A 24,945-nucleotide genomic window follows, 5' to 3' on the forward strand; every position below is an offset into this window, starting at 1 on the left:
TATTTTAATCGATGAAAAATTAACGTAAACGACGAAATTCGCGACGCGATGATGCGGCGGCGTCAGCGCACAAGTTTAGTTTTTACCTGAACTTTTGATTCTGTGACATTCAAGGAATGAATTTCATCAGACAACTAAAGTTGGAGGTCTTTATTTCAAGTACAAATAAACTCAAGACCTACCTGAACCAATATTTAACTCTTTTAGAAAAATAAAATAAATAGTAACAATATACTACTAATTACAACAAGACAACTAACTAAAATAATGAAACTGCATTAGCCCTTATGTGCAAAGCTTGCATGCCCCATCAGAACACCTGATTCTACGTGGGTTCCCGAAAAAGAACTCAAGGGCCCGATCATAAGGGACCTCATTCGGTTCTGGCCCATTTATGGAAATTCTTAAGCAGGCTGCCAGGTGTTCCCCTTGAAGCCTGTTCCTGAGGTCTGTTTTTATCTGGGGATAAAATCTAATAAAATGTATTATCAATAAAGTATTAAAATGCCCATTACTTCAAGAAATGTACTAAGGAATAGTGAATTTCTATGTGCTTACCCTATTCACAGCGGAGAAATCCCGCTCGCAATTCACAGAAGAGACTGGGACAATCAGGGCAATGCTGGCAAGGAGACTGAGGCAGGGGTAGAGGTCTAACCACTCATCATACTCACTCGCCAGCAGAGTCAGGAGCTCCTCCTGGCTCTTGTTCTTGAATGAAAGATGTAGCACATAAGAGAAAGAGAAAGAAAGAGAGAGAGAGAGAGAGTGAGAGATTTTCACTTACCTGTAATGACCCTGTAATGATATGGTTTTTGATAGAAAACCACTCTTGGAGGAGCACCTTCTCTTGGTCTGGACAGAATTGTTTTGCCAGTCTGCAGCTGTGCAATGGACATATTGTCAGGGAGGGCAGCCGACTGATGTCTAAGGACATGGAAGGCTCCTAGGATGTCCAGCTCCTGGAACCTCCTTTTCAGCTCTGTCTCCAGGCCAGTAATGTAGGTTTCGATGACCTACAATGAACAGATCAGCACATTTTAGGAGGAACCTACACTCACCTTTGAAACGGGCATTAAGGACCAAGCTAGAGAGTGTGTTTAGTATATTAGTATAGTTTAAGGGTTTTAAACATTATAATTTACCTGTCGCTCGAATCTGCACCACTGTGCCTCCCTCGACTGGTCCTGGACATCTTCCCCCCTCCTGCCCCTCTCAGCCTCATGCTTGATTTCAAAGGCTCCAAGCTTGTCAGGATCCTCTAGGTCCTCGTGCAAGCGAGACAGGAAGGATCCTGGGACCGGAGTCTGCCCAGCCTCTCTTATATCCAGGAGGGTCTGGATGGTGACTGGAACCTTAAAAGTATATCTTGTATCACAACTGAACTGTATCAGGCCTAGTTATCACAGTTACCTGCTCTTTGATGTGTAAAAAATGAGACGGGCTAGGTGGGGCAAAACATCTGCCTGTAGATATACAGAGGCCACAAATCTGTAAGTCCCACAGAAAGTGTAAAGCCCCTTGGCTGTGGGACACTTCCTTATCTCTGCCTCCTCCGGCAAGGCCCCAGGGACAGCAGTCAGGTTCCTCTGTAGCATCTGTATGGCTTTATGCTGTGAAAGCCATCGCGCGCCTTCACTTCCTGTGAATGTTCCAACAATTATTACAATTAACACTGATTAAAAAACATAATAGATGGTATAAGACGGCAGTTACCTTAACCTTCAGGTCAGTGACACCCAGGATAAGGGATGCAGCCTTGAGAGTGGCAGTCTGATTGGCACTATTTCTAAAAAAAACAAGTACAGATCCTGCAAGTGGTCCCTAAATGTAGCCATGTATGGGACACTATTGCCGCGTTTCCACTGCAGGGTACGGAACGGATCGGATCGCAAAGGTGCGGGTCGGATCGCGTTTCCACCGCCAAAAGTGGGCGTGACCCGGACTTTGCCGTACCCGTTCCGACCCCATTTTGGGGACTCCTCCGTTGCGGTACCCAAAACGAGACCAGACGCCTGAAAGGGTACCCTGGAATTCTAGCTACACCCCCCCTCCGTTGATTGGTCGACAGAATCGTCACTTCCGGTCGACGCGGGGATAAAGACGAACAAACAGTAGCCTCGAGGTATTATTCTTAACAATTAACATGTCGCGTAAAAAGCTTGCTTGGCCGAACAAGGAGGTGGAGACGTTCGTCTGCATTCTTGGGGAGGAAGACGTTGTTTACTATGTTTACGTAGCTGCCGCGGCGATCGACATCCGGCCTACCACCAAGGGTACTGTCGGCAGTGGAAACGTGACCTCGGAGCTGGGCTATACCGCCCCCTCCCTACCGCACCTTTGCGATCCGATCCGTTCCGCACCCTGCAGTGGAAACGCTGCATATTTGAAGCATCCTTGCGAGCAAGGGCCAGTTTGTGGGCAGCACAAGCCACAGCCAAAAGTTTGGGAAAGCTGTCTTTAAGCTGCTTTGCAACACCATTCAAAGTGTTAAACTTGAATTCAACAGACAAAATATAATACACTAAACAAAATCATATTGCATAAAATAATTACCTGTCATGACAGCTGCCCCATCAGTCCCGAGTCCATATAGCTTCTCAGTCGGGATGCCCTTTTTGAGAAGGTCTGTTTTGACAGCGGAAACAATGGTGTCCGCTTTGCCGTCCATGACGGATACCAGATCCAGGAACTGATTGTACACCTGTCCCTCTTTATCCAAGTACCTGTAGAAAACAGTATTTAGAATTCACAATTATTTTGCTGGGATCATGACGTATGTGATTCTAACTGAGAATGGTAATGTATTACCTGATGTGCAAATCCAGTTGCCTTGACACAGAGACATCAGTGCTCTCATCTATCTCCAGGCTAATCGCCTGTGATGACCTGATGTCCATGAGAATAGGTTCCTCCAGGACCTCTGCTAGGATCTCCAGCATCTCATCAATTATACGATGAGACCTATAATTATTCCTCTTGTCAATCTTGAAATTGGGAGAAGAACAAGATCACTGTATAATTTGTTCAAAAATGTATAGTCATTAATGCAAAGACTGAATTGTTGAGATTATTTAAATGTATGTGTTACCTTTAATTTTTTTTATATCACACCCTAAAAGCTCTGCCAGGCTCAGAAGCTTGGGGTAGTTGGTTTGGTGGGCTATTTCATTTTTTACAAGGCAATAAAGGCACTTGAAACCACCAATTATGGCCTCATGCTCCAACACAATTATTGGGTCAAATTAGTCCATTACCGATACACCTGTTAATTAAAAAAAAAAATAAGTAAATCATTTTTATACATATGCCTACTACATGAAATTGGAAATTATTAATTTTCCCATTTGGAAAGTACCCGAAGAAAGCGATGCCTGACATCTGATGCTCTCCCGGTGGTGCTCTGTTTTGAGATGCCTTTCTATGTAGTCTTTGCGGTATGTGACCGCAGCAACCTCCACAAATACCCTCTTATTTGCACCTTTCTTGGGTGCAGGTGCAGTGCTGCCTACAAAGTCTGCAGAACATCCCTTAAATCAGTGGTTTTCAAACTGGGGGGCGCTAGAGTTCTTCAGGGGGGGCGCGACGTGAGAAAAAAATAAACCCGAAAAAAAACCTGAAAGTCGATGATTCAAATCATCAATCGTACTTCAACTGTAGAAGTAACATAACTAAATCAATTTGCAACCGTTTTTCTTCGTGCAAACCATTTAACAAATCTACACACTTGTATCTTCAATACTATCTAAACTGAATTTTGATAGCATTTATACTTTTTTCAGAATCACAGTTTTAGTTTCAAACCGGCATAGTTTTCAGTTGCTTATAATAATTTAGGTCACCATAGCAACGCCGGCAAACGAACCCCGCCGAATAGTCGAATCTCTGGACTGAAAAGGCAGATCTGATTAGACTCAGAAAATTCAGAGTCGGGGACCCTGAATGAATCTGTGTAAACTGGCAGTTTACACAGATTAAGATGTTCAAATGTATTTAAAAAAGCTAAAACATGCTTAGATAAAGTTGTTAAATTGTGTTAAGAAATGTGTTTAAAAACGCACAAAGATGTTGTAATGTTTCAGAAATATGTTAAAAAATGTGTTTCAAAAGTATTTTTCAAATGTTTTATAATTATGATCAGACATGTATAAAATATTGAATGTATAAAAAGCTGATTTTTTTTCTCTGAGGGGGGCTCACTCTCACACTTTGAAAACCCCTGCCTTAAATAATATAAAATAACATTAATATAATTTGCTAAATTAAACATGTACGATTGTGTAAAAAGAAAAATAGATTAATAAATAAATCAATATGCTGAGTACCATGCTGGTTTTGGTATAGCCATGGTTTAAACTGGGGCATGGTTAACCATTCTGGATTGAATCCAGTGCCCCTGTGTCCTCCAGCTCTCCTCCTTGCCACCTCTACCAGGAACAGAAGGATCGAAATTACTTTCCCTACTCTTATTTTTTAAAGTTAAAATCTACACTAATCTGTTTCCACCTCACCTGTTGTTTCAGCAACATTTTGTCTGCTGTCCTCCTGGCCTCCATCCTCCTGTATCTCTCATGAACAGCCCGGCCCCTGAGAAGCACTGGGTTGTTCAGCACTGTTCGATGCCAAGGAACATTCGAAATAAATGTATTATATATTTAATAAACATTTACTAGCCACAGCCATTTGACTGTTCAACTTAATTTCAGACTAAGCTAACTACCTCCTCAAGCTGCTCCGTCTCGTCTGGACGAGGCCTTTTTTGGCGCAGAAAAAAACGTTTCAATGCTCATCTGGATTAAAGCAACAAACATTCAGAGTCAGAATAAAATAATATTAAGAATAGAATGTAATAATTGTTTTCTATTCTTTTTGATATGGGTTTAGGCCTATCTAAACTATGACCGCATTTCATCTTAGCGTTCGCTGCGTTACCAACGACGTTGTCTGATGACGGGTGCGGGATGTTCAATATAAATAACGTTGAGTTCATGAAGCTAATATTACCTTTTCTGTGTTACCAAAAAATTTGGGCAGGTGTGTTGGACCACAGTATATCCTACTAACCTTTGGTAAACTGCAAATGTCGCCGACCGTCTTCTCTGTGCCAAATGTATTTTTCCATTGACCTCAAGCATTGCGCGTGGACAGGAGGAGCGGGCGAATCAGCTGTCAGTGAGTGTGCATGTAACTCCGCGTTTACATGAGGACACATCAGATCCGCATAGATGTGGAAGAACAGCTCAATCGGAATAGAAAAGTATCATATATATATACGCCTCAATCGGAATACAATTATCTGTTCGGAATATAATTCTATGCGGAATAGAAGAGGTGATGTAGTCCGCTATAAACACTTATTCCGATTAGTTTGGGGTTTAACTTAGAGCAGCTGCAGTAGTTCACAATTGGTCCACTCCGTCTGTACTTTAATGCACACTGAACTTTACCGCTGTCAAGGAAAGTGGATTTATTGCCTGATTCACGTCTGTTATTTTCACTCCGTAGTAGTTACAGTAGTCCGGTAACTTATCAACCCCAGCGTGTCCGGTTGCTAAGCGACGGGTGACATCGGTGGTTTCATGTGTTGGCGTATCGTCGCTCTGTCTCCGTCTGTGTGTGTGTTTGTGTGTGTCTGTGCGTGTTTGTGTGTGTGTGTGTGAACAAGAATGACAGGGAGAACGAGTGCTATGCGGAGATGAATGAACGGAACGATTTTTATGTTTCCAAATCTCGTTATAAAAAAAAGAAGACAGAATGAATTCGTGGCGCTCGATGTTGATTCTGTGGCGCCGCGCCACACAATGGTCTATGTATGGGAAACACTGTATTAGGGGTGTAATGGTACACGTATTTCTACCGAACCGTCACGGTATGGGCACTTCGGAGCGGTTACAGAGGTGTACCGCGGTACGTAAATGTGTCGTTGTAGCGTTAATATCTTATATGTTGACTACAAACCATGTAAGCAGTGTTGTAAATAAACTTCCAAAGCTATTCAAATCTCAGTTGGTGTTTTATTGATCCTTAAGGTGCAAAGTAAACAATGTACAAAGTAATTAAGGTGCAAAGTCAAACCGGAGAAGTGATTCCGGAAATGGACCACTCACAGCCCTTGCCGTCTCGCGTCGACCAATAGGTCCATGGCTTCGACGGATAGTTATAAAATATTGGATGCTCTCCGGCTATGGAGGGGGCTCTCCCTGTCTACGTACAGCACTTTAACATGCACACGCTAGGGATGGGCAACGATCGTCGAATAGTCGGAGTCGCGTAGAATATCGAATAATAAATGTGACTATCTTATTTATTACACGGCTCTTCTCAATGCTCTTGACTTGCATGGGCCTTCACAACTTCCGGTGGTGAATAGCGTCCTCGGTTGCTAAGCGACGTCAACGTCTTTGGCGGACTATTTATCTGCTGATCAACACTACGAATGCTGGTAACAAATAAATTGTAAAAAGACCAGGGCTCCGAACCGGTTCAAGGAACGAAAACCGAAAACGAACAGAATTTTACGAGGAACGGAAACGAAAACCAAATGGTCTTCAACTGTTCCGGAACAGAAACGTTATTCTGAAATCCCCAAAACCGGTTAATAACAGTTTTTTTTCGTTCTCTATATAGCACAAAAGCATAGCCTATTTCATGAAAAAATATATATATTTCCGGTTGCGGCGTTCACTTCGCCGCCCGCTAAGCTCAGTTGTCACAAATTCCCACCACCACCCTGGCCAGAGGCGATTTGGAAGCAACAGTTGCACTATCTTCGAATGTAGAGGTAGAGTTAAATTAGAAGTTGTTGGAGAGACTTGGGTATTTGTCAGCAACATAGAAAATACAACATATTCGCTTATGGCGGGGTTAGAAATGATTGAGCGAGCCTATATATCTGAACATCTCCATGGCATATGGTGGATACAACTTACAACCAGGTAAGGAGTTTCTAGCCCACTTATTCAGAAATGATTTTCATACAAAATTATATTTATCATAGAATATAGGCTACAGTCAGCAGCAGTCTGCCTGGTATGTGAGATGGATATCGCGACTATTTTTGGATGCTGCCTGTGATTTATGATTTTTGCGCATTTAGACTACTGTGTAAATTATGGGCAAATACCAATAACTAGGTCTATTGTAAGGTATCGACCTAGGGTGACCAGATCCCAATTCAACAGAAGTGGGACATAGACTACGTTTGTGTGGGACAATGTGGGCAGGCCCGGTTCGACGTGAAATTACGCTCTAGGCAACACCTCCGAGGGGGGGGGGGGGCTGCGACCTTCAGTGGGGGTTTCAGTCCACATAACAGATAATCCCCCGTTCCCCCCCTTGTCCCTTCTATTTGGAAACATGTTTGATAAAGGCGATCGCCTAGGATGCATTGTTTCTTGTTGGTGGGCGTGCCCTTAACCTGCGTCCGCTTCCAAGTTTCATTGACATGATCAAACAGCCCACCCGCTCCCTGATGACAGCCCTCACTGCTGTCTACACACAGCTATTTGATAAATGCCAGAATTTAAAACACGCATTTTAAAAAATCGAGTGTCAATAACAATGCGGGACAATGTCTCAATTTGCGGGACGTGTACAAAGTAATGGAAATGCGGACTGTCCCGCACAAAGTGGGACATCTGCAAGGGCGTAACTTTGGGTCTACCATTGGGGGGGTTAAACTCGCGGCATATTTATTTATTTATTTAATCAATCATCTTCTTGTGTAAAAGGTAACATGCCAATTTGCCGTTCCTGTATTAGAAATACATTGCGATACCTTGACTGATTTTGGCTTCTTTTTGATTATTTATGTCATAATGACACAGTAGTAAAATTCAGTGTTTAAGCATTAGTCAGCAGTGGCAGCTTCCACTTAATTGATTTTGTGTGTGTCTATCTTATGAAAAAAACACGCAAGAACTTAAAGATTAATCAATTGCATCACTGTATTATTGACACCTACATCCAGCGAATTCACACAATTCAATACAAATGCACAATTCAATAAACATATTGTCGGGCATCACCAGCTCAAACTATCAACATCTAAACAAAAGAAAATACATAAAGAAGTATAAAAGCATTTCACATAAAAGCACCAAACACCTGTTTGCGTCTTGGTATAAAAGAAATGAACTGCACAAATTGACTTCTTAGTTAAGAGGTCCAATTTGTCCTGATGGATGTTGCACACTGCAACATGGTTCAGCCTCTGCTGTGACATACTTGTGCGTAACCAAGTTTTTAATCGTCGAAGAGCACTAAAGCTCCTCTCTGCCTCAGAGGACGAGACTCGTACCACAAGGAGTAATCTCATCAGAGTTTCGACTTCGGTAAATAATCCTCGCACCTCTGCTGGCAACTCTCTGATAATGTGTGTAGCCTCTCCACATGAACGGTACATGTAATTGTGTTTGAACATCGGTAGCTGGATTTCCAGCAGCTGGGCATTAATTTCTGGGTAGTCATGAACCACCGGATCAATATTTCCAGAAAGCAAGGTGTTCTCCAGCTTTTGGAGGGTAAGAAGACCACCCTGCTGGAAACGTTCAGTGAACTGTGTGTGAATGGTGTCAAGTACCTTATAAAACTCAACTCTGTAATATTCTATAGGAGTTTTAGGACTGAATCCACTTGATTCTCCATAGCACTTGGGTGGTTGTCGAACTCTTGGCATTGTTATGGGTTCTAAGTCTACAGAATTCACAACTGTAGATGCCCTCTCAAAAAGGTGTTGGAAGGCCTCATCACTCCTCTTGCCATTGAGAGTAGACTGAACCTTACAAACAGCAGCCCGCATACCAGAAACAGTCTGTCCTTTTCTGAAGAGACCTGTTGAGACACTCTAGCTCTCCAATAACTGCTTGTGCCATCACAAGACCAACTACAGTGCTGCCTCTCATAAACTGCTGAAATAGACCATTTGCAGTGGTTGCAGTGGGAGAGTTAGTCCCTGCCATTTCCTCTAAGGCAGTGAGGATTGAGTCATACTGTGTTAAAACAGAATGGATGGCACCGTGTCTGACGGTCCACCTAGTTGCACAAAGTGGTTTCAGGGCACTTGAGGTTCCGTGGTCAGATATCGCTATCGTATGAAACATATGTTTGAATTTGCCAGACTGTCCACACAAAACTCCTAATTGATGAACCCAGTCAAGGGCATCTCGCACAACTATAGAAGCTGTGCATGCCTTCTGTGCTATCAAATTAACACAGTGTGCTCCACAGTGCACATACAAAGCAAGTGGTTGTTTCTTCCTAATGTGAGCCTGTGTTCCAGAATATTTGCCAGACATATTTGCTGCGCCATCATATGTCTGCCCACGCAGAGCTGACAATGGCAAATTTAGTCTGCAGATAACATCTAATACTACATTTGCAAGAGATTCTCCTGTGGTCTCATGCACTGAATACATCCCAATGAATTCCTCATGAGGATTTAAGTCATGATCCACATAACGAAGACATACAGATTCTTGTTCTTGACCTGATATGTCTTGTGTCCCATCAACAATCAAGGCAAACTGTGTGACTGGGAGGCATCTAATAGTGTCAGCTATTCCTCTTATAATGTCTTTGCTCATTATGCCTAGTACCTCGTTTTGAATGAGAGGACTTGTGTAATCCTGCTTGCGTGTCTCTAACCACTTCTGAAAAGCAGTGTCATCCTCTGCCTTTTCTTTCAGATGTTGGGATAGATTACCCTTCTCTTCCACATGACCTCGTAGCGGTAAACCTTGCCTAGCTAAGTATTTGATTGAGCCTACAATCTTCATCAATCCATACCTTGCTTCCTCCTGTTGTCTGGCAACAGCTGAAGAAAGCTGTGAAGCTATAGTGTTACCTTTTTGTGCATAGATGTTCACGGCATGGATATGCAACTGACTTTTTGCATGTTGTGAGAACTTCTGGATAGCTTTTTTCCAATTTCTAAAGCCTACACTCACAAAGGCAGGGTCACACTTGCTTGCATATGTTGGCTGATTCAAAAAAACCTTGGCACAGTGAAAACATATGACTCCTTGTAAAGTGGCACTGTAATGTAACCAAGGAAAAGTTTTGAACCATTTCTCTTGAAAAGACAACACACAGTTATCTCGCTTCTGCACTACTATAAGATTAAGGTCAGGTTGTGCAGGCTTTGTGCAGGTGAGGATGTCTGAAACATCAAATCCCTGGGGCTCAATATCCTGTAACATATGACATGAAAACTTGTCACTCTCTGAAATAACAATCCTATTAAATGAATGTATTGATCAATAATGCTCTTCAAAGCTAAATTATGTTCCCTTGTGTTCGCACCTGCTCATTTGCCTGACTGCTGCCCTCATCATGTGACCCTCTGTGAGGAAACCACAGAAACCAAATTACTTACTTTACACAAGATCTCTCATTCAAAACTCAATACTAGGCACAATGAGCAATGTCAAGATAAGTTAGCACTTTTTGAAAGGGCATCTACAGTTTTATTTACACTTAAAACCCATAACTGGGATTCTGGGATTCCTCAGAATTAAGAGTATGTTACAAATTAAATGAATTATTATTAATATTATTATTATAACAATGCCTATTTGACAACCCCCCAAGTGCTATAGTAGAGAATCAAGTGGTTTCAGTCCTTAAACTCTTATGGAATACTACAGAGTAGTATGCAGTTCACAGAACGTCAGTGTTCTGACAGTGTATGGCATGCACAATTTTGTTTGAGGTCTCTTACCTGGTCATCTGTGCCTCCTGCGCTGCCTGTCTCTGTGCTCTCTCTCCCTCACTTTGGCCATCTGACCCTTTGTCGCCTCCTATGTCTCCTTCTTCTTCTCTCTCTCTCTGGTCATCTGACCCTCTGTCTCCTCCTCGCTCTCCTTCAATTGCTCTGTCACCTCCTCTGTCTCCTTCTTCTCTCTCTCTCTGGTCACCTGACCCTCTGTCGCCTCCTCGCTCTCTTTCAATTGCTCTGTCACCTCCTCTGTCTCCTTCTTCTCTCTCTCTCTGGTCACCTGACCCTCTGTCGCCTCCTCGCTCTCCTTCAATTGCTCTGTCGCCTTCTCTCTCTTTCTGGTCACCTGTCCCTCTGTCGCCTCCTCTCTCTCCTTCAATTGCTCTGTTGCCTCCTCTGTCTTCTTCTTCTCTCTCTTTCTGGTCACCTGACCCTCTGTCGCCTCCTTGGCCATTTCCCTCTCTTTCCCTCTTCTCCTGATATATAAAAAAATATTAAATGGGTTGAGAGGTGGTATCGATATCAGTTTTGGAGAATGTGTTCCCTCACCAAAAAGTTGTAAAGCATTTTAAACTCCTTTTGCCCACTTACTAGCACATTTAGACTGCTACACATTTTTGTATAAAATAATAATAATAATAATACCATTATTATTATTATTATTATTATTATTATTATTATTATTATTATTATTATTATTATTATTATTATTATTAATAATAATAATAATAATAATAATAATAATAACAATAATGCTGTTTCAATGTTTCCTACGAGCAAGCCCTCTCACATGCACCGTCATTAACCGTTGTGTGTATGTGTGTGTACAGTACATGAGTGCACGCTCAAAAGGAGTGGTGTAACCTCTGAACTAGCCCACAGGAGCTAGCTGTCAATGGATGACATCTCTAAGTAAATTAATGCATTCCCCCAAAAAACTGTATGTGACTGTATGGGAGCAAACAGCAATTTGGTCTCTGTACTCACATTGCATTTTACCCACCCGTAACCGAGTACGTTTGAGGCAGTGGGTTCTAGAATCTTAGTTTGAGGACGTCTATCGATGCCATTACAACGTAGCCTATGCTAATCATATAAAGTTCACATAGTTAGCTAGCTAGCTCTTACAAAGCGGGAAATAAATATCTGGCATGAATCAGGAATTATTCAGATCGTCTGGTTTTACTGCACATAGCACACCAACGATACTGTTTGAATGTGAAATTATGCTCTCAATCGAAAATGATTTTGTTTCTCCACTGATACCTCTTTATTCTGAGGGTTTGTATGGGGAAAGTGAAGGTCCCTCTCCACTTTAAATGGAGGCGTAAACTATCCAGGTAGTGAAAAAATATAGAGTGGATGTTAACACCTAAATTAACAATACGGGTATTTACCTCCTTATCGTCAGGATTTTTACTCCTTTTGGCTTTTGGCTCCTTTGACTGGCCCTGGCTGCCTTTCAGTGTCCTTTTCATATCCATTCATAGTTAGCATTAGTCTTCTCTTACTATTCATCCCAGCGACCTTGCGAAATAGTTCGGGTATTACCAAGTAGTCGGTGGGCTGGGGGGGGGGTACATTACAGATTATCAAAACATGATACTATCTTGCTGTCAAATTAAATTAATAAAGAAAACAAACAAGGTATTAATTCAGAATATTTAATTTTTTTGTTCATCTGAATTATGTGTGATGATATTGAGGGGGTTATATTTGCTGGATCTGATTATTGAGGGGGTTATAACTAGAGTTGTTCCGATTCCGATACCAGTATCGGAAATGTCTCCGATACTGCCGAAAATGCTGGTATCGGTATCGGCGAGTACTGGAGTCCAGGCACCTCCGATACCACGTAATTTATTAAAATAGAAAGCTATTTACTGGTTAGCTCCGTTAGCGCTGACACAGTTCTTCTTCGCGGCTCTTAAAACAGTTGCGCTGTGCTGCCATCTGCAGCCTGCTGTTTTAGAGGGGCGAAGAAGAATTGATCACCTGTCAATCAAGGAGCTAGCGTTATCATGTCGGCGGTGTGGCAATATTTCACGCTGGATGCTCCCACCAGCAAGACTGCGACATGCAACGTATGCCGTGAAAAGATTTCCAGGGGTGGCACGAGTGTTGCTAATTTCAACACTAGCAACTTAATAAAACACTTGAAGACGCGTCACGCTAAAGAGCACGACGAGGGGGTGGGACCCACTGACGCTACAGACCTATTAGAGCAGTGCCAGTGGGTGGGACTTCACCAGCAGAAACTAACATCCACAGCGTCTGAAGCTAAGATAACAGAGGCTGTTGATAAAACTGAAGTACATTGGCGGAGGGTACTGGATCTGACATAGAAGATGGCTCCATGCAAAAGTTCACCATTTCGAAAGAAATACAAACGAGGACTACCGTATTTTCCGTACTATAAGGCACACCGGATTATAAGGCGCACCTTTAATGAATGGCCTATTTTAGAACTGTTTTCATATATAGGGCGCACCGGATTATTAGGCGCATAGCATAGACAAGACCGAGCTGTGCTATAGAGAATGTCAACAAAACAGTCAGATAAAGTCAAACTTTATTAAGCGTTCTGACAACTCCGGTCACTCCCATGGTAACGATGTTCAAACGTTAATGTGCATATTAACAATATCTGATCAATATCTCTTAACAATAAGCTCACCTTTTCAGTTCATTCCCCGTCTACGAATTCCTCGAATTCTTGTGTGTGCGAATTGAACAGTTGGGCGAGTAGGCTACGGCATCCAACATGCCCGGATTCCTCTCGTCATTATCCGAGTCATTGTCGCTGTTGTTGCCTGGCAGTTCAGTGATTATTCCTGCCTTCGTGAAAGCTTGGACCACAGTGGAGACTGTTATATCAGCCCAGGCATCCACGATCCATTGGCAGATAGTGGCGTAAGTCTCCCCGTCTTGGTGACGTGTATTCGCCTTCTTGGCCCCGTCCACACGAAGCCGATTTTTTTGGGTGAAACCGCATAAAAAAAACGCTTTTGGTGGACACGGGCTACGGCCACACCAAACGCGTGTAACGTGCCTAACTTGTCGCTTGATCATTGTGTGACACAAAAATTAGTTCAACGCGCCAAGGCGCCTGTGGCTGCGCTGGATTTAGGAGTCCGAGGTAGGAAACCCAAACGCCGCCATGTTTGGGTGCATGATAGAGTTTAGATCGGGTTAGATTAAATAATCTCGGATATAAATAACAATAATATAGTCCGCCAAGACGTTGAGGTTGCTTAGCAACCAGAGACGCTGTCCATGCAAGTGAATGGAGCGTTCCCTCTTCGTCATAACTATCAAAAAAAACATCCTTCAAATTCAACGAGCAAACATTATGAAATTAAAATGCACATTTCTCGCTAAAAATGTTTACATAAACGCATTTAATGGCGTAACTATGTTACTATTTCCACCCAGAATAAGGAAAGATGACGGCCGTATGCTTCTGTGCAAGCGTCACTACTCTAGTGACGTCGGTTCAAGCTCCACGCTGATTTGTTCCATTAGTAGATGGAACAAGGAGGTGTCCGATAGGCGGAGATGATCAGCGGGAGTGGCCGCCAGCGAAGCTGTGCATGGTGGGAGTTGTTGTCTTCAATCCACAAGCGCCAAAAAGTCACTTTCTGCCTTTTCTCGGTCAAGACGGCACCAAATTAGAATTTTATTTTATTATTCGACTACATATAGGACCCAATTTCAATACATATTCATGTCTGCACCGGTGAAATGCTCCTTTGAAGATATTGTGGCTACACTTTATTATTTTTTTAAAATAACTATTATTTAAGTTGCTGTTGCACTACTGTTTTTTATACTGTTCTATTTAAAAATAAATGGCTTTAATTTGCCTTATTCATTCATTCATTTACAAAGGGTTTAACCTGACCCAGGCCTTACCACAATGATAATCATATCACAGTCATTTTTGTAACATACTGGTATCGGTACTCGGTATCGGCCGATACCCACAGCATAAGTATCGGAATCGGTATCGGGAGGGAAAAAATGGTATCGGAACATCTCTAGTTATAACCCCTCTAACCCCCCCGTAAATTACGCCTATGGACATCTGGTCACCCTATATCGACCACAAAAAAAGACTAGGCCCAATAACACTGCCGGAACGTTAAGAACAAACGTTATTTTACGTTCCGAACCGGTTCAGGAACGATATGTTGGTGGCGGAACGCAAGAACGAAAACGTTAAATATACCGGGTCCGTTCGGAGCGGAACAATTGAGTTTTCAAGCCCTGAAAAAGACACACCGTGTGAGGATATATTTTTCACGTGTCTAGCTCACCGTCATGCAGGCTGTGTTCAGTAAAATAAAAAAATAAATAGCGATCCGTTTTAGGCACATGTAGGTCTATCTGCCTAAGCCCACGTTGAAATAATTTTGATGTTGAATGTTGATGGCACAGTTGTTGAAATAAACAGATTGATTTCATGCAAATCATAAAAGCCTATCCCTGTGGCATTGTGTGTGCGTGTATTAGGGTTGCCGCGGTATTCGGTATTACCAGTGTTACCGGTGTTGAGGCCAACACCGTTTACTCGGTGTTGCACACCGGCAACACCGAGTTTTGTTTTTGTTTTTTTCAGCAATAAAAAACAAATTCAGTAAAAATGAATAATATAATTATAATTAAGAAAATTAAAATGTGTAGAATAAAAATTATAATAGTATAATATACATTTTTATATATCACATTTTTATACCGGTGCAGCTGCCCGGGGGCAACCCGGGCAGCTGCACCGGTTGCACCGTCGATATTTACGCCATTGATTAATAATATCTTGACCATTAAATAAATGCCTTAAATAAATGCTGAATCTGTATCTCTCATAAAGAATATCGTCAGACAATGCCAAGGGATCGGTTCTGTCCCGAAAAACCCTCTGTCTCCGGAGAGACGCCTGTACGAGAAGTGCGCCGAGGTCCATAGGAACGCCCACAAATGGTGACGCCATTATCGGAGGAGGGGCTAGGAAGCTGCGCATGCCGATATAAGTAGCCGATCTCCGGGTAGACTCGCTGAAAAGCTGCTCCCGACCCATGCTCCCGACCAGGTTTGGTTGCGAGCGTAAGTCACCATGGTGATAAAGTGACGCTTAAAGAGATAGACTTTCATGGTACAGCTAACCCAGGCTTTCAGCTCAACGTACCTCGCTAACCCTCTAATCGAGCTTCGTAGTACAGGCCCCTGGATTGGGCTTCGCGGGTTTGTTTACCGGCGTTGCTATTGTTACCGGTCTTGCGTGTTCCAACGGTTTATTATTCACTGCCTCTTCCGTGGTTATTACAATATTATGAATAGACTGCTCTGTAAAAAAATAAATAATAATAATTATACCAGATACATTTTCAGTCGCACCGGTGCGCCCAAATAAAATATTTGGTCGCACTACCCCGAATTCTAGGCGCATGTGCGCCCAAATTAGGCGCACTCTGGAGCCCTGTTCGTGCGTGCGTGGGGGGTTCTTGATTGAGCGATTTTCGAATATTCGATTACTTCTCATATGCCATAAATGCACATGCCTAGCACATGCATTTGAAAAGGCACCATCCGGGTGTGACTATCACTGTTGCTGTGGGAAAAAAAAAAGAGCTGTGCAAACCCAGCTCACAACACTATTTCAACCACCCCTGTCTGGGAATTCAGACATGCAAATGCCATATCCAAGTATATTGGTGTTTTCATTGCTGCTGATCTACGGCCATTCTCCGTTGTTGACAATCGAGCAGTTTTTTTAAATTTTCCCCTTAACTATGAACCGTACCGTACCGTGACCGAGGTACGTACCGAACTGTGACTTTTGTGTCCCGTTACACCTCTAATATATATATATTTATAAAGAACTATAAGAAGAGTTGTAGCCGACGTTTGTTGGTGCTCACTCCCGCTCCAAACATTTGTTTGTCTCTTTGCTCTGTTCTAACCATCAATTTATTTTCCTTCCTCGCTCCCGCTCCCAGTAGCGTTTTAGTTTGGCTTCCCCCTTTTTTAGAAGCAGCGCTTACGCTGAAGCTAATTAATATCCGTTGATTTAATTTTCTGGTGAAGGCAGTGTTCTCGCTCCCGCTCCCGGTAACGCCGCATTTGGCCCTTTTTTGATTGACAATTAGTAGCAGCGATCACGCTCAGGCTAATTAGTTTCCCACTGGCGAGGGAAGTGTTCTCGCTTCGGCTTCCAGTTACGCTGCTGGTTGCTGCCTCCATAATGGCCCACCTATGTGTCGCCTGTGCGGCTCCTCTAGAGCCGGAGGATGGCCACGACAGTTGCCCTCCTTGCCTCTGTCGGACAGCGCCTGCATGAACTGCAGCCTCCTGCCTTGGGCGCTCAGAGTGGCTAGGCTGGCAGAGATGGAGAATCGGGCAACGACCCCTCTGCCTTAATGGGCCTCCCTCCCAATCAGCCCGGTCGTTCTGGGCGGCATCGGCATGATGGGGCTGCGGCTATGGGTGCCCCCCCCAAAAAGAAGGCAAGGGGCGGGCTGGCTTCAAAGGTGGAAGGATTGGCGGCCGACATGGAGCAAATGCGGTCCCTCCTCCTGGCCCTTCAGCCTGGGACTGGTCAGGGGCTGGCTGGGCTACTGCCTGGCCCTCCCTCGTCCCAATTTGACGATGCCCTCTCTCTGGCGGATTCGGCTAACCTCTTTAATGAGGTCATGACAGAGGGCGATGCCTCCCACATACTGGACGAGGCCTCGTGCTCCTCTGCAAAAAGCTCTCTGCAGGGGGCAGCAGACACCTCCATGGCGGCCCTCCTGCGGATGGCTCTGGCTCACCTACAGCTCGATGCGGCGTAGACAGAGTCAGCCCAGGCCAGCGCCTTCTTCAGGCGCAACCCTGCCCCGGCCACATTCTCCGTCCCTCTTTCAGAGGAGTACTTGAAGGAGCTTCATGCTTTCTGGAGGGACACTAGGGCCCTATCCCACTCACATCGGATGCCCGGACCTTGGCTGCCATGCAGAATGCGCTACAGCCTACCGTCACCCCCCCAGCCTCAGGAGGCCTGGGGGGCAGGCGCTAGGCCCACGGGGCTGGTCGTCGGTTGTTTTTCCCATCAGCAGCTCAGTTACTGGGCTGCCTGTACTTCAGACCCTTGGGTGGTTTCCACCTTGACCCAAGGGTACGAATTGCAGTTCCGACGTCGGCCCCTAGCCTTCAGCCGGGTCAAAATGACTGTTGTCAACGACCCGGCAAAGGCCTTAGCTCTGGACCAGGAGTTGTCCACCCTCCTGGCCAAGGGGGCAATCGAGCCAGTGGATGCTCTGCTGCACCCCAGAGGGTTCTGCTCAAGGTTCTTTCTAATAAAGAAGAAAGATGGCAGATTCCGCCCAATTCTCAACCTGAGGGGACTCAACAGGTTCCTGAAGGTCTTACCATTCCACATGCGCATCAGACACGCTGCGGGTGGTCACAAGGGGAGAGTGGTTCACCACGGTGGACCTGAAGGACGCATACTTCCACGTCCCAATTGCACCGCGCCATCAGCACCTCCTTCGGTTCGCCTTTCGCAGCCGTCATTTTCAATTCAGGCTACTTCCCTTTGGTCTCTCCCTCTCCCCGAGGGTATTCAGCAGGGTGGTGGCGGCAGCTCTCGCACCCCTGCAGAAGCAGGGCATGAAGGTCCTGCCGTATTTGGACAACTGGCTGATCTGTGCACGTCCCAGTCTCGGGCGGCCCGGGACACGGCTCGGCTACTCTTGCACGTGGTCCGACTTGGCCTGACGGTAAACATTGAAGAGAGTCGACCCATCCCAACAGGTCACATACCTAGGGATGGTCCTGGACTCGGACGCTATGAGGGCCTATCTGTCACCTCGGCGTGTAACCGACATCCTCCTCTGCCTCCCCCTCTTCGGGTATGGCAGGATGGTGCCATTCATTTTTTTCCTTCAGCTCTTGGGCAAGCTAACAGCTGCCTCAGCTGTGGTGCCTCTTGGCTTGCTGTCTCTGCACCCTATGCAGATGTGGCTGAACAGCCTCCGCTTGGACCCCAAGTGGCACAGGCACCGAAAGGTCAGGGTGTCTCGGCAATGCCTCTTCTCTCTGTCCCCATGGAGAAAGAGGTCGTATATATCTGTTGGTATACCCATGGGCACCATTCCATCCCGTCGGGAGCTGGTCACGACAGACGCCTGCCTCTCGGGATGGGGCGCGATTTGGCAGGGCAGGACTGCCCAGGGGCAGTGGCCAGCCCAGAACCACGCACACATCAATGTGCTAGAGCTCAGAGCGGTACAGCTAGCACTCAATCTTTTTCTGCCTCAGTTGAGAGGCAAGCATGTGCTAGTTCGATCAGACAACAGGTCAGCTGTTGCCCAGATCAACCACCAAGGAGGAAACCGGTCTTCACGGCTACTCCGGGTATCTTGGAACCTGTTGACCTGGGCATATCCCCGCCTGGCCAGCACACGGGCGGTCTTCATACCGGGGGAACGGAACCAGGTGGCAGATTTTCTAGCGCGGCAGAAGCCCCCGCCGGGGGAGTGGCGGCTTCATCCGGAGGTGGTGGAGACGATGTGGGGTCTCTTTGGCAGAGCGGAAGTGGACCTCTTTGCTTCAGAGGAATCCGCACATTGCCCCCTCTGGTTCTCCTGGACGGAGGTGACAGGATGCCTTAGCTCACGACTGGCCACAGAGTCCCATGTATGCCTTCCCACCACTGCCCCTGATTCTTCCCATACTCCAGAGGGTGTTTCTGCGGGGCTACAGGCTACTTCTGGGGCGTCAGATTTGGCACCAGATCCCCGTCGCCTCCAGCTCTGGGCTTGGCCGCTGCAGTATGCCACAGTATGCCAAAAGATGGAAGTTGTTCTCTGTCTGGTGTAGGGTTAAAGCAGTAGACCCAGTACGTTGCTCCGTGGCCACTGTTCTGGAGTTTCTGCAGTCCCTCCTGGATCGTGGTCACTCTCATTACACCTAGAGGGTCTATGTGGCTGCTATTTCTTCCCAGCATGAGATGGTTGACGGAGCCACAGTGGGGTGCCACAGGTTGGTGACCCTCTTCCTTAGAGGGGGCACTGAGGCTGCGTCCCCCTAGGATTCTGAGGAGTCCAGCTTGGGACCTGGTGCTGGAGGCCATGTCATCACCTCCTTTTGAGCCTCTGACCCAGATAGGGTTGAAGTGGCTGTCCATGAAGGTGGCTTTTCTGCTCGCCATTATCACTGCGAAGCAGGTCGGGGAGTTGCACGCCCTATCCGTGGCAGATACATGCCGAAGACGCTGGAGTTGACAAGTTACCGGACTATTTGCGGAGTGATACCAAAGACGACATTAGACGTCCACTGCACGCGCGCACGCACACGCACACGCACATTTATGTGTGTAAGTGTGTTCTGAATGTAACATTTTTGTTTGTCAGACAACAAATCAGTAACAAGGTTTCTGACAAAAGAAAACATGCATGTGTAATGTGTATGTGTATGTGCATAAGTGTGTTCTGAATGTAACATTTTTTCACTATACCTGACAGTCACAACACAGTTTGCTTCATCCTAAACATGTGGATCAACTGCCTCACACACTAAATTGAACAAATTTGTCCTATTTTCAGGTTTTTCTTAAAGGTCCCATGACATGAAAATCTCACTTTGGGAGGTTTTCTAACATTAATATGAGTTCCCTAGCCTGCCTATGGTCCCCCAGTGGCTAAAACTTGCGTTTGGTGTAAAACTAGCACCAGCTGTTCTGCTCGCCTTTGAAAAAACGGAGCCTGAAGCGCGCTGATTTGGAATGTCTGTGCTCATGACGTCATCAGGAATCTCAGCTCCTCCCCTTACTCTGCCTGGCCCGCCCAGAGACATTGGCCCGCCAATGAGACTCGACCGTGCGAGCGCCACATGTGTGTGTGTGAATACACACACTGTAACGCAAGTGTTTCTTGTCGGTTCTTTGACGTGTCTTGTATTTCCACAACGAGACTGTCGTGGGGGTTATCTAAGCCATGGTTGAGAAGGAATTGGGGGAAAGGAACTTTGGTTTGACTCGCTGAAGTACATGAACTGCGACATGCCGCCGGTTGCCGCGAGGCACCATCGCCCGGCAGCGGGCAGCCGGCAGCGGGCAGCCGGCAGCAGGCAGCGCGCGGTTCAGTCGACTTCAGGTTGATGTGAAAGTGGAAGAACCAGAGACGTCGCAGAACCCGACAAAGTCGTTTGTGATTCATAATATCGTCTGGAGGCGCACACAATATGTTATATGATATAGATATCTTATGTATTATATGATATTATTTAGATATAGAGCTCCAGGACTGTAACGCAAGTGTTGTACACTTCCTTGTTATTTGGATAACCGTTCTGCTGTTGGTGTGATGGCTCATAACACGTCGGATTCTCGTCTCTGGTATTTCTACAACGAGACTCGTATTGGGGGTTATCTCAGCCAAGGTTGAGAATGAATTGGGGGGAAGGAACTTTGGCTTTGACTCCCTCAAGAACATGAACCACGACAAGGAGGAGAAAGGGATCTTTGCCGGGCAGCGCTTATGCACCTCCGCCTCCGGCGGTGGTCCCTCAGCGGGGCTCAAGCGGGAGACATTCGCCGCCAACAATCCCTTTCTCCTTCATGTCGTGGTTCATGTTCTTTCTTTCTTTGCAAAGCCAAAGTTTTGCCAAACCTTGGACTTATTGCAAGCTTTAGGGACGTATAACTCCTCATCAGCCATTGTAACTCTCCCGAACACTCCTTCAACTCGCGCGATACTTGGCCGCGACACTTCACGAGAATCTGCCACTGACAGCAGTGGAGATGAGAGCGCGTTTAGGAAACAGTTAGAGAGGGGGAATCTAGAAATATACAATTGTACCGGATTATACCGATGCAAAATTTTTAGGTACGATGCATCGCGGTTCATCCCACATTGTATCCGATGCACCCATTTTTACTCCGGGCCAGCGCATCGTGAGCTTTTATGACGATGCATCGGTGCGAACCGGTGAATCTTCCCATCCCTAACACACACGGCTTTATTCCAATTCGATTTTAACATTTTGAACTCGGTTCAAATCTCCCACTTGATTAAAGCTATTCAACATTTCTACTGCCTACTACTACTAATACTACTCCTAACACTACTACTACCATTACTTCTACTACTACCAATACTACTATTATTCAAAACGAGAGCTAGTAAATTGTGAAAAATGAATTAAACTGTAATCAGACAACGCGGTTATATGCTAGACCCTAGAGCAGTGAACCCCACTAAGCAGCCCCCGGGCCAGATCCGGCCCGCGAGAGCCTAATGCCCGGCCCGCGCTGACCCAGCGCATTCACATGTTATCCAAGAAAAAAGTTTGGTGCCCTGCTTTATTTTGCCCTCAGCCCACACCATCCACCTGACCGTTGACGTTACACGTTCCCTCCAGGGCCGATGATCTCTCAGGGGCAACACACCCTTCACTTTGACCGGCAGTGGGTCTGCTTATAGGACGGAATATGGTCGGAATGAAGCGGCCACTGATTCTTGCCGGGTGCTTTATTCTTTTACACACAACCGGACTCGATCATTACTTCACTAAACTGACATGCACGCTGCCGCTCGCTCGTCCACTGCACTCACACGCTGACCACACACACACACACACACACACACCGTACACACACACCTACACACAGTGATATGCGCACCAGATACTTTCTCATGCGAACAAGATACTTTTTCGTGCGCACCAGATACTTTCTCGTGCTCACGAGAAACGTTAAAAACATTATTTTTACCCCATGTCCCTTTACGGGTTCAGTACTCTCTACCACCGTGTCCGCCATGTTTTTTTCCAAAGTTTTTTGTGATGCGAAACGTCCGTGGGTGGGAGAACGCTACGTACATTTAAGGGGCAGGATTAAGCCGCTGAACATGGTTTGTAGGCTCAGAGAGCAGCGGTCGGCTTTATAAAATAGCGCTCGCAAGGCAACATCAAAATAATAGATTATATACCGGTATGGCGATATTGTCTCAACTACATATCGCTTTCAAAATATACATACATAACGCTTTTTTTTATTTTTTTTATAGTGCCTCTCGCTTTAAGAGCAGTTAAAGGGCAACTTCACCCATTTCACTTAAGCTTTGTATCGTTAGAAACACAGTCATATTTTTGAATGGTCGAGCATCATTCCCTTATTTTCTGGAGAGACTGCAGAGATCCGTATCGATCTCTAACACTTCCTGTTTACAATGACGCAATATGACGATTTTTGCGTACAAGAAAATAGGAAGTGTAAGAGGGGATGATTCTCGTAAGACTACAACCACCAGTCCCACCCCCCTCTAGGGGGTGGGACCCACTGACACTACAGACCTATTAGAGCAGTGCCAGTGGGTGGGACTTCACCAGCAGAAACTAACATCCACAGCGTCTGAAGCTAAGATAACAGAGGCTGTTGATAAAACTGAAGTACATTGGCGGAGGGTACTGGATCTGACATAGAAGATGGCACCATGCAAAAGTTCACCATTTCGAAAGAAATACAAACGAGGACTACCGTATTTTCCGCACTATAGGGCACACCGGATTATAAGGCGCACCTTTAATGAATGGCCTATTTTAGAACTGTTTTCATATATAGGGCGCACCGGATTATAAGGCGCATAGAATAGAAGATACTGCAGTCAAACGTTTGAATTGGGTCGCGTTATGCATCGACTAGACCGAGCTGTGCTAAAGGGAATGTCAACAAAACAGTCAGATAAAGTCAAACTTTATTAAGCGTTCTGACAACTCCGGTCACTCCCATGGTAACGATGTTCAAACGTTAATGTGCATATTAACAATATCTCATCAATATCTGATCAATATCAATATCTCTTAACAATAAGCTCACTTTTTCAGTCCATTCCCCGTCCACGAATCCCTCGAATTCTTATGTGTCCGAATTGAACAGTTGGGCGAGTACGGCATCCAACATGCCCGGATCCCTCTCGTCATTATCCAAGTCAGTGTCGCTGCTGTTGCCTGGCAGTTCAGTGATTATTCCTGCCTTCGTGAAAGCTTGGACCACAGTTGAGACTGTTATATCAGCCCAGGCATCCACGATCCATTGGCAGATAGTGGCGTAAGTCGCCTGGCGCTGTCTCCCCGTCTTGGTGACGTGTGTTCGCCTTCTTGGCCCCGTCCACACGAAGCAGATTTTTTTGTGAAACCGCATAATGCTACGGCCACACCAAACGTGTGTAACGTTCCTAATTTCACGCTTGATCATTGTGTGTCACAAAAATGGTTCAATGCGCCAACGCGCCTGTGGCTGCGCTGGATTTAGGAGTCCGAGGTATAACCCAAACGCCGCCGTGTTTGAGTGCATGATGGAATTTAGATCGGGTTAGATTAAATAATCTCGGATATAAATAACAATAATCGGGTTGAATAACTTCACATGGTGTGTCTGGTGTGTTTCCAGCATTCGTAGTGTTGATCAGCAGATAGTCCGCCAAGACGTTGAGGTTGCTAAGCAACCAGAGACGCTGTCCATGCAAGTGAATGGAGCGTTCCCTCTTCGTCATAACTATCAAACCAAACATCCTTCACATTCAACGAGCGAACATTATGAAAGTAAAATGCAAATTTCTCGCTAAAAATGTTTGCATAAACGCATTTAATGGCGTAACTATGTTACTATTTCCACCCAGAATAAAGAAAGATGTCGGCCGTATGCTTCTGTGCAAGCGTCACTACTCTCTGCCAATGACGTCGGGTCAAGCTCCACGCTGATTGGCTATCGTGGCTAAGCATCACGCGTTGGAGCGTTGAAAGTTCAATTTTTTGAACTCCGGGCGTTGGTGCGTTGGGCCGGCGAATCCGGTGCCCGAAACCGCACATTTCTGAAACCACCCTCGGAGGTGGTTTCAAATCTATCCGGACCTATGCGGTTTCGTGTTAGGATTTGTGTGGACGTCTGAAACGCTTGATGGCAGTGGCTCCCCACCAGCTGGGGGACGTCAGAGTTGCGTTGAACCTTTTATGTATTATTTTATTTGTATTCTTTTTGTAGCTTTAAATAAAGCCCCTTGATAAATGTAATTACTAACTGTACATTAAAAATTATTTCTGCTCAATTTAAAAGGTTGAATCTCCGCGTGACTGAATGTTTGTATACAGCGCTTGAAGCAGGCTTGATGCACTCCACTTTTTTCTGTGGAGAACATTGCCTTGAATATTTACTACAGCGTTTCTACAGCTCGATGCGGTTTCGAAATGAG

General features: G+C 45.3%; 1 protein-coding gene across 6 annotated transcripts in view; it reads left to right on the top strand.

Moving 5' to 3' along the window:
* Window positions 1-24,945, top strand: part of LOC130406517 (adapter molecule crk-like) — a 68,485-nt gene that overhangs the window by 25,869 nt on the left and 17,671 nt on the right. For 5 of the 6 annotated variants that reach the window (XM_056612143.1, XM_056612144.1, XM_056612142.1 and 2 more), the window contains exon 4: window positions 4,524-10,789. The exons of the other annotated variant lie outside the window; for it this stretch is intronic. In XM_056612143.1, the coding sequence (XP_056468118.1) occupies window positions 4,524-4,673 (150 nt within the window). In that variant the 3' untranslated portion in view covers window positions 4,674-10,789. Of the gene's footprint in view, window positions 1-4,523; window positions 10,790-24,945 lie in introns of those variants that run through there. 6 annotated transcript variants of the gene reach the window in all.

Source organism: Gadus chalcogrammus, chromosome 16 (genome assembly GCF_026213295.1).
Source record: "Gadus chalcogrammus isolate NIFS_2021 chromosome 16, NIFS_Gcha_1.0, whole genome shotgun sequence".
Lineage (NCBI taxonomy): Eukaryota > Metazoa > Chordata > Actinopteri > Gadiformes > Gadidae > Gadus > Gadus chalcogrammus.